The 11,087-nt window shown below is 41.8% G+C and overlaps 1 protein-coding gene across 1 annotated transcript in view; it reads right to left on the bottom strand.

Annotated features, from left to right (window-relative positions):
- The window catches only part of LOC100745935 (discoidin domain-containing receptor 2-like), a 92,877-nt gene that overhangs the window by 81,437 nt on the left and 353 nt on the right, over positions 1-11,087 (bottom strand). Inside the window, exon 2 of the mRNA XM_012382802.3 lies at positions 5,247-5,352. Within this exon, the coding sequence (XP_012238225.1) occupies positions 5,247-5,352 (106 nt within the window). The remainder of the gene's footprint in view (positions 1-5,246; positions 5,353-11,087) is intronic.

The raw sequence follows: 11,087 nt of genomic DNA, 5'->3' as shown, positions 1-11,087 counted from the left end.
GGGGGCGCCCCGAAGCTCATCAAGAGTCAGGCCCATTCAGCCAGTCATTGTCTGCGGTAATGGAATGTATTAATATCGGAGAGCCCGCGGGGCCGGCGACCGACGCTCTTCGTGTTCCACGTTGCCCGAGCTGGTTGGTTTGGCCCTCGCTTCGAGTTACAACCGCGGCCTGCACCAGAGCGGATATGTCCCGTGGGATGGAATATTCGTATAAACCGTTGTTGCGCTGCAACCGCCGCTGAATACCGGACCCTACGCATTAATATCTAAACGCCACCGACGGAAGGCTATCCGTGGGGCGAGACAAGGGGACGAGAGGGTGCACGAGAGGGTTTGGCTGGAACGAGAACTGGAGTCGGCCAGAAAGAGAACGAGACGAATGGAATGACGATAGAAGAGAGCAAGAGAAACGGTATAGCGCACGCGCTGCCGTCGCATCTCGTATTCATGCGTTGCACCGTCGGTTACAAGAGGCGTTACATGGCCAACCCTTTCGCCACCAGCCAGGTGTAATATTCTTTTTACGTCGCTGGCCGACGTCAAACATCTCCCCGTGATAATTGTATTAGAGGCTCGAGGCTGCTGTAAGTTTTACGGTGGAAGGGTAGCAAAGGAGTTGCGTGGATAGACGATTTGAATTTCAGTTGCGTTGGCTAGTTGGAGATGAAAGAATGAATTTGAAAAATATATTAGATAGATTCGGACAAAGGAGAGCTCTCGACGGATATAGTACTTTTGACGATGGCTGTCAGAAGTTTCCTGTCGTGGTGTAATTTTATTAGATCGAAATAAAGAGTTTTTGATGATAAAGGACTGCTTTATGAGTATAGCTTCTACCGTTAGTTATGAAATACAGTGTTATTAAATTTGTGTAAAAGGGACTTTATTAACGTATGATCCAAGCAGGAGAAGTGCAACCTGCAAACTTTTGCCAGCTACTGTATTAAAACAAGCAAGAAATGTTTCATTAATATAGGTCTGCAAATGAATCTCAAAGGAGACACGGACATCCCGCTTATACATATATTCGTAATTCCTTCTTACGAAGATGTCAAATTTACATTGAAGTGAAAAACTAAGAAAAGGCGGAATTTCTTTTACAGAAGGATAAAATAAAAGTCCGACTGGCAGTAAACGTTCGTTTCTCTCTTGTCTTACCTTTATCAATATAGATCCGCCATAGAATGAATACACTATACAGATAAATATATAAACAACGTATTAATACAATGGAATATCTTTTGTTTATTTTAACCAGTGATATACTGCAAATATATATGATTTTATCCTCAATAACATTTATTCTTTTATCTCCAATAAAATCATAAATTGTTTAATCCATTTTCCCAATCATCGCATGTACGCATTGTTATACGCATTGTCATGTAAAATTACTTATTAGCAGACAAAAGTACGGGCGCGGATACGATCGCGTCGATGGAAGACCGATGAATATGGAACGAGGTTCGCATGCGTTCGATCACCGCGGAATTATCGAACTATCGTCCGGTTGGATTAATTGCACGGGGAGCGGCCTGGATAAACACCGCCGCGAAGGAAGTGTTTCGCGTAAATATTAATTACAGCCGAGCGACACAGCGCGCGTACGAAAAAGTGTGGAACATGCGATCCCGGTGATTTAATTGCACGTTGGATTATCTTAGGATTTATTCTTCCTGGAATATGCATCACCCTTGCGATTAAATTCATCAACCTCTTCGCGGGTTGCGAGAATCGAACAGCCTTCTCCGTTTCTTTCCTTTTTTCCCCCCTCTATTTCACCTATCCGAATAAATGAACCTGCACTGATAGGGCATTGATATATGTATTTCGATTAACTATTTATTTTTTCATCGCACAACTAGACTGTGGTTTATTATGCAAATTCATATTTTTACAAATAAAACCGAAGAAATGAGATTTAGATTTGTTCCGCTGCTTACATATTATGGAAAATAGTTGCGACATTGAACGTGTATGTGTATATTACATATATGTATTGTGAATATCTCTGCGAATTAAAAATTTCTATAAACGTGGAAAGATCCGCAATCTACATTTAATCGATACTTTCGTTAACAACTGTTTTGTTACTTTTCATCCCCCGTTTACTCTGTGCTAATTACCATTGTGCTTCGTGTTCTTTTCGTACTTAAAACAACTCGCGAAAGTCGCGTGGTCGTTATAATTGCGCGATTTAAATGGCGTAAAGATTTTTTTCATTGTAAGATGATGTAGGTAATTTCCATATTGGATACAGCGTCGAACGTTGTAAGCGACGAAATAATTTATAATAGCTTTTTCAGTCCCAAAGCGATATTTTTAATTTACACTGAAAATTTTCAATACAAATTTCATATACCGCAATAATCACGTGATCGCGTATGCAAAATCAAGGTTTTTCACAAATTGAACCTCGGACTGAAAAATTTTATCCCGCATATTTCGCTCACTTTTGCATAAAGAATTACCTTCTGCCTGTTTGTCCAATACGTTTGTACGACCGCAACCTCTATACAAGCGTATACTCTTTTTTTTCATACTTGAAAAATTTTGTTAATTTTATCTGGCTGCACGAGTCGCGACAGTGAGAAATACCGCGTAGTCGTCACGTGGTTTCCGTGTATAAATCGGGGGAAAAAGCGTGTGACGCGGTCAGATTAGAAATAATTACTGGCGGCTTTTCCCACTCTGCTCTCTTTGTTTACGCGTGATAACGTCTTTCGTCGTGCGTGCACGCAAACTCGATAAACCGGATTTTACGTATTAACGAGTTACCATGGTGGCACGATGCAACGCATTTTTAATATTCATGCGAGCCGCGTCGCGATTAATGAATCCTGAAGTATTAATTTTCGTTCCCTTCGCGTTTCGGCCGCGATTAAACTGGCTGCCGCGCGTGGAAAGGGGCGCTGATTTACTTTTCCCGGCTGCGTATCACGTCTTCGCGAATTTGCCACGAGGTTTTCGACGCACGAACATCGTCGCCGCGTATGAATAATTCACCGAATAACTGCTTGGTTGGCATCTTGAAATAATTATGGTATAATTGGGCGTGAGCAAATCGGAGCCTCGAAAGGAACTCCCCTCGGGGGAGTCGTTTCTTTGGCTAGTCGTGCATTTGATCACATAGAGTGATTTAAATGTAAGAGATAATATTTCGTAGAGAGAGAGAGAGAGAGAGAGAGAGAGAGAGAGAGAGAGAGAGAGAGAGAGAGAGAGAGAGAGAGAGAGAGAGAGAGAGAGAGAGAGAGAGAGAGAGAGAGAGAGAGAGAGAGAGAGAGAGAGAGAGAGAGAGAGAGAGAGAGAGAGAGAGAGAGAGAGAGAGAGAGAGAGAGAGAGAGAGAGAGAGAGAGAGAGAGAGAGAGAGAGAGAGAGAGAGAGAGAGAGAGAGAGAGAGAGAGAGAGAGAGAGAGAGAGAGAGAGAGAGAGAGAGAGAGAGAGAGAGAGAGAGAGAGAGAGAGAGAGAGAGAGAGAGAGAGAGAGAGAGAGAGAGAGAGAGAGAGAGAGAGAGAGAAGGAAGAAGGGCGTAGAGAAGAAATAGGCAGTAAATTTTCGAGGCTCGAGTAGTTCGCGAGATCGTTCAATCTATGTTTCGAGTTTCTTGGATTTCTCTTTTGGATTTGTTATAAACGATGGTTGCTATTTTTTTCAATATAAAATTGGAATTCTAATGAGCTTCTCTTAATCTTCTGTAACTAAGCAGCTATCATATATTATGTAGGTACGTTCTAATCTTCGCCGAAGCTTTTGCTCGCTTTGCAACGTCACGCTCGATTATTAATCGATGGAACAATAATTCCAATATCCCGTCTAGTTAACTGGACAAATAAATTTTATTTCATCCGAACAAATAAAATTCTTTACACGTCGCTCGTAATACTCACATACCAAATCAATATACACGCACAAGACAATACATGTTTGTAGAAATGTAAAGTACAACCACCGAAACTACAAATCATTCCACAATCCCATTTAAGTTTTGCATGACTAGTAAACGTGCTTTCCTAAATAAGTCTCTCCCGTCGCCGCCTTCGTTACCATCGCCAACTCGTCCCCCTTCGTTTACATGTCTCCCAAGATCACCGCTATTTCTCGAAAACATAAACCCTCGTCCCTCGATCTAACGACCTTAGTAAAACCCTCGATCAACCCTCTCTTGCCACTCGAATGGCACGCAGTTTCATCTTGGATACCCGTTTGCTTTAAACTGGTTGTCTCGCGAAATCCATCGTTATAACGGCTATTCGAAGATACAGGAACATTGTCGTAAAGACAAAGTACTATAGAACACCTAACTCATTGTCAGATTCCCAAAGTAGATTTGAAAGTTAGCTATTGGAATTAAATGGGCAGTATAATTCACAGGAAACGTATTTTTGTTATTTATATAACAAATTGTTACAAAGATTTTACGTTTATTACCTCTTCTTCGAAATAATAAATTATCTCTATTGAGATATGTATAATTTTATGTGCTAGACCAGACTGACCGCGTAGTAGTGATACATGTATGTGAATATGAGTGTGTGTGCGCGGCGCCTCGAAAACAAAGGAATGTAAATTGTTCAGTTAACAGTCTGGTATGGAAGAAAGTGAGACGCGTGCAAGTGTGCATCGATGAATATCTTTGAAATCGTTTATCAAATAAATATATAACTATTCTAATATGAATTCTGAATGTAAATTTAGTGTTTCTATATCATTATTTTGGCAATTAAGATCCAAAATTCTCAACAATCTCTAAACTGCGGATTTTTATGCGTTTATGGGAAAGTTGAAAATGCAAAATTGCACAGAATGCGCATAATATAAAATGTCTTGGCTATCATGTGATTTTCATGGAAAAGTAATTATTTCGGCTTTTCGGTGCAAACGCTCCACTGTGTGCCAGCCCCTGCTACTCCAATACAAATGCTCAAATACAATTTTAAGGTGTTCTTCTATTTTCTCCCATTGTCCTGATCGCTTAGGATCATAGAAGTTTCATATCTGTTACAATCGATCAACAAACAACGAAAACATCTTACAGATTCCTACATTTACCATTTTTGAACTCACTCTTCTTCTTATCCCCAAGCTGTCCCTCAGCAAGTAACTTTTCATGCATGCGTAGTATACGTTGGAGGATCGTGGCCGATGGCAATTGGATGGCGCGCGGCCAGAGCAACAGAAGTCACCGATAGATAGGGATGACGAATGATATGGAGGGTAGGCTATCGAAATGAAAAAGCGTCGCTTACCGTGCTAGGTGCGGACCAACGTTTCCCGTGTCGAACGTAGAGCTTGCCGTGATATCCGCGTCCGGGATCGCGCCGGATTCCATACCAAGCGGCGCGATGCATTGGGCTGAAACAAACGAAAACAATTGAGTTTAAAGTTTCGTCTTGCAACGAAAAATTTACGTACGAGTCTAAAGGAAGAAGGCAGAGAGGAAAAGGTTTGGTTGGGTATCGATGCTCGTCCTGTTTTCGCCAGCGGATCATAAATGGCTAAATAACCAGGTAACCGAGATGAATCTGTCGGATAGAGCCGGTTTACGTTCTTGTATACGACCGCCTTTCCTCCAGCTTCGATGCGAGGAGAACGAGAAGAGTTAGGACGACGGCAAGGACTACCTCAACGTTTTCGTATCTTCGGGACCGATCAAATTGTTTCATAGGGGAACACAGCAGCGTTACGGGGACGCAATGTATCCTGCTACCAGGAACCGGGCCTATCTTGATACAATATTGTCGGCCATGGAGAACTGGCCGCGTTATTTACGGTTTTGCCATCGTTCCGCCACGGCGAAAACTTCGAAATCGTGGCTAACGAAACATGCACCGTGGAGACGTTGTGCCTGTAACGTGGCACGATAAATCGTCGGTGGAACTAAAATTACGATTCGGATGGCAGTTCGTGTAAATTGATATTCCGCGTTGTCATCGATGCTCGTGATTTCATCGTCGAGTCGCGGAATATAGCTACTTGTTTGCATCCGTAATAGAAACTGGAATATTCAGTGTTCGTAACGTTTCACTCTTTACGCTCTGCTCAACTATCTGTGTATCGCTTTATCAATGAACACCAGAGTTATTACAACGGACAAAATGATCGATACGTAGATTTTCATGGAAACTTTGTAAATTTATCGTTGAGGTTGAGGTTGACTGATTGAAGAACGAGTGGATCAATTTGTAATAGAAAATTATATTGAAATAATTGAAGATATAAGTATAAGTTCATGCTGATTCAGATCCTTACTCTCTTTTCTTACTAGAAAATGTAATGATAGCACGTTCATATATTTATAGCAAAAGGACATTACCAAAAAAGTTAAGCTTATAGCTTTGGCTAGAGGCTACAGGGAACATAAATAGAAATCTGTTTATTAGTTCCTTTGTTCCTAGACTTCGCAATCCAAAACATAATGTACATTCAAGGGTACAATAATATACACCTTTCCTTATTTAGAATATTTTTGCGTAATAGCAGTCTGCAGGTCACGGATATACATAAACAAAGATGTAGAGTTTTTCTTGAAGTAGTTGCTTCAACATTTATAACGACGCAATTTCGCAGATTCGAATAATTTCTCGTAAAATATTTCTCGCGTTATCTATATATTCCTACGTATTCACGCTTTTCATTGCAATTTCTCCGATACAATTTTTACGCTTCGGTTATCGATGGTTCTAACGTTAATCCTTTACTTTATCGCGTTTTCAGGAGAAGCGGAAAATCCGGATAAAACAATTTTATATTTACACGAGGGAATCGTATCTGGCAAACGGGAACGATAACAGCGAAGAATTAAAATGACGCCTTTGCGATAGAGATGGAATTCCAAGTTTGCCAGTCAGAGGTCCGATATTCACGAATGTCTGCATTTTTCCTCAACCCCTAAATATCATACACACTTTGCATTACTAGTAAAATTGGATATACAATAGGAAGAACGCGTCGAATTCTCTAAATTTGAGGACGTCTGGCTGTCTCGCGAACATAGTTCGATTATCGAGGATGCTGCGAGGGGCGACTGGTGCGCGACGGGGCTGGGGGTGGTTTCGCTTCATGGCGCGGGTCGCATCGATTGCAATTTATGCATATCGAAGTTCTATTACCAACTAAAATGCGCCACGGTAAAATTTGCTGGAGCATCGTTTGCCTGAATGGATCGAATACGCGGCGAATAAACGATAATACGTAATGCCGGATATCGAGTGCAGGTGTACCGGAACAACGTGATGGGAGGTTGCAGCTTTGTGCCGCGAATAACCAGAGACCCCGCGAGAATTAATAGCAGGGAATTCGAGCTTATAACGGAAGGAATCCGTGCTAAGCCATCGAGAAACAGAATGGCCACGTAGGTAGCCATTAATATCGGTGAAACTTTGCACCATCCTTGGACGAATCCGCGACGTCGTAATTTCGTGGATACGATGGCAATGGTAGGGTCCGTCGTGTTATCGTCGGTAAGATGAAATTTCTACAGATTGCGAGCCTGTCGTGAAAAGCACGTTACTCTGTGCTTCGAACCGGCTAACGAAGTAACTCGCGTGTAAATGAATTAATTTCCACGAACTTGTCGCGCGAACGTGTCCCCGAAAACTGGGGCATCGATGAAACTCGACGGCGCCCCCAAGTTTTGGAAAATTATCGTTACTATGTCGAGAGAAAGCATTCTCGCGAAACGAGCAGCTCGCGAAATAGTTATATCGATAGCTTTTACCGAGCTACGTCCCGTAAGATATTTATACGCCATAGTTTCTACGAAATTTAGATGCGAAAACGCAATGGATGTTTGTTCTGCCGAATACCTTTCGTTTGTGTATACGTATATACAGGGAGAAGTAAGAGCAAGGGAAATATAAAAGGGAAGTAGAAAGGGGAAAGGGGATAGGAAGAAGAGAAGACAGGAGAGGAGAAATGGGAAAGCATGGGGTAGGAGAAGAAAAAAGTAGGTAGATGAGAAAGGCAACGAAAGGGAGATGAAAAGCGGAGAAGCATTTCTATCCATTAAAGCACTCTAAAATTTCATAACAGCTACAAATAAATAAAGAACGATAAGAGGAAAAAATAGCACGAAGATCCATAGCGTCTCGTCTACTTGTATTATGGATCGCGTCCTGAAAATTTACGAGTAAGAATCAATAACGATACCCATCAGCGAAACAAAGCGGTCGCCCGTGAATCAAGCACGCTATTATTATTAATGAAGCCTCGATATATCGCTCGCACCCTCTAGAATTCTCACGATCCTCGGCTGTCGTTGCAACTTCTCCCTTTTCTCCGCGAGGTAAACTTGAATCGTTCCTCTCGTAGAATCCGTTTCCTTTGTCGGTACGTTCTCCCTAACGAGCCACCACGGTGAGATATCGCGCTCGTAAATCGATCGTGAATAACGGGTTTCCGCGGCGTGGAAAACTTACTTCCCTGTTTCTGTTAATTTCGCCTAAGTGTTCCGCGGCAACGTTATTTTTTTCGTCGCTGTTAGCCTCGTTCTCGCGTTGTCCAATCGCGAATTGTCTCTTTCAACGTAGCGGACCCTTTAAGGATTGCGTTTGGTCGCTACGGAAACATCATTAATTGCTTCTACTCTATCGACACTGGGATGAATGGTCCCGAAACGGGGACATTTCTTTCCGCTGGTTTCCAGGAAAATTTATATCGCAATTAAGAGCAAGCATTTGATAAAGCCCGACGATGGCGTTTCCATTTCTTTAATGAAAAACCGTTTTCAACGTACGACCGTACAACCATTTTCAACGAAACGAAAGTTATGGCGATATTTCTCTTCTTGCCATGTATATTTCGCTTTTTTTTATTTGCTCTTTCTTTCTCTTTCTCCTTTTTTCGTAGGTGACTCGTGGTTGCTCAACGAAACGCGATTCTGAATTGATTCTCCGGAAACGACTCTGCGCTATGTATTACATTAACGAGCCCCTTTTCGTGCTGGAGGTAAGGAGTTGAACGTTTAAGGGGTACAGCGAGAAACGAGTGTCTGTTACAGTTTATAGAATCGATGTACTATGCTGCAAATGCTCTTGGTGTAAATATAAAGGTCTTGTTTCAGCCAGTGAAATTCTATCTTGGGATATTGCCAATTTTTTCATAGTTACGGCAACCGGTTCGTTCATTTTACGAAACGATTCTCTGGTTGAAAGTTTATCGCGCACGTTGAAAATTCTCGTGATGTTCGTGTAGCAACAGGTTAATACGTTTGCTATCTCGGCGAAAGGAACGTACAGGGATAAGCAGCGCACTTGGCCAAGCTTGTTTGAATATCGATTCAAGAATTTTCTGTAAAACGCCAACTATACGAATTTTGCAAGAATACCTACTGTAGGAATGTCGAACTGCAGGTAGGTTTTTATTCGTTACACGTAAAGTAACATCGATAAAACTCTATTTAATAGCAACAGAAAAATAAGACAATAATGATTTGATTTTAAACTAGTACGACATTTTTAATACTCTAGTGATTCGCTTGAAATTCTCTCGCTTTATACGAGCAGTATCCACACATTCTCCGATCTCCTCAGTTTCGTAAACTAATCGAATATAAACTTGAAAAATTGTCGAATATTCACATGGTACTCTACGCTTTGATCTACTTGCGCGTTCTCTCTGCCACTCGAATTGCTTTCCATTAGCTACCGGTACTTTGGCATTTCAACGCTCATTCAGTTTTCTATCACTCATCGTTCTCAAAGAATTCTCACCACCGCGATACGTGCTCCACCATCGTATACCTGCATCTATGAATTTATATGTACACTTTTAGTTTCTGAAAAGGATAAAATCGAAATGATGTTTCTCCTTCTTGAATCGGAATTCGAAGCACGATCTATCGTTTATCCCGGCTCCCAAACGATTTCGATACTTTCAACTGCTGAACTCGTTACAAGGAAAAGTAACGCGCCTGACACCGACAGATCGTTTAGCGAAGTTAACGGGCCTGCTGGATGCTGACTAAGCCACTCCGACATGCAAATCGATGCAGGTTGCTTTTTTCGTACGGACAGTGGACTGATGATCGATTAAACGCTCGATGTGGACAACTTGCGAGACGTCTACCACGGGAAATTTACTTGGACGTTTATTGACCCATTAAATTCCGGAGACCTTCGGTCGAGAATGGGTGTAAAAGTCTTCTTTTATTTCAGAAAAAGTGCCACTAATGCGGACACATTGAGGTACCTTTTAGGTACCAGTACTATATTTTCAACCGAGTAATGGGCAATTTCTCTATGTATTGTCTTACCTTTAAAAAATACGAGCAAATGTATTTGTTGTTTTGTGTAATCAAAATTCTTTAACCTGATCCAACCAAAGGTTAAATAAGATGAGCTCATATCAAATTTAGGATACCAGAAACTCGTACAAAAACAGCACCGTATATTTTACAATTAAATTAATTGCTCCTAATTCCGAATGCGAATAATTTCATAATTTGTAACGGTCAACGTTCACTCTACAATTAAATAAATAAAATATTACCTAATCAGAAAACTAAATATATAAAAAACGCAAATATCCAGGTATGTAACTTTCGAGTCTCGCGACAATATAGAGGGCTAAACGTAGAACGTAATCTCACCCTTGAAGCGAAAACCCGTCGGAAATGAAAGTCCATAACCCGAGACACATATGTACGATTCTTCTCGGTGTAGTTGGCGTACGTTCCGGCATTCGAGCGTACCAACACCACCGTCCGTTTCAATTCCACGAAAGTTGGTCGATCACCGCGAAGTAATTTGGATCGAACAAAATCGCTTGTCGTCGATGCATTGCGCACAAAGGTTTGCTGGTTGTAGTATCGAGCGGGCGTATCATGAGTTCCATGGTGCGGCTCTACTCCCCCTGCCAACGGCCAGCCTCGTGAACACTGTTTAAATACACAACTTCTGCCTAAAAGTTTGCAATTTCAAGAGAGGGGGGTAGCAGTCTGACTGCGAGGCAAATGGTCGAGGGTGTGTAAGAGGGCGGCGACGACGGAGTTACAAACGCGCGAATCCAGCTTTTCCATGCGAACGCGGCCAAAGTCGATTCCGGATCGAAAGTTCGTCGACTGCGGTCAAGCGCCACGTGTATCGTCG

Source organism: Bombus impatiens, unplaced genomic scaffold (assembly GCF_000188095.3).
Source record: "Bombus impatiens unplaced genomic scaffold, BIMP_2.2 scf_0197, whole genome shotgun sequence".
NCBI lineage: Eukaryota > Metazoa > Arthropoda > Insecta > Hymenoptera > Apidae > Bombus > Bombus impatiens.
Note: the sequence above shows the minus strand (reverse complement) of the source record. Positions and strands in the feature narration are given on the sequence as shown.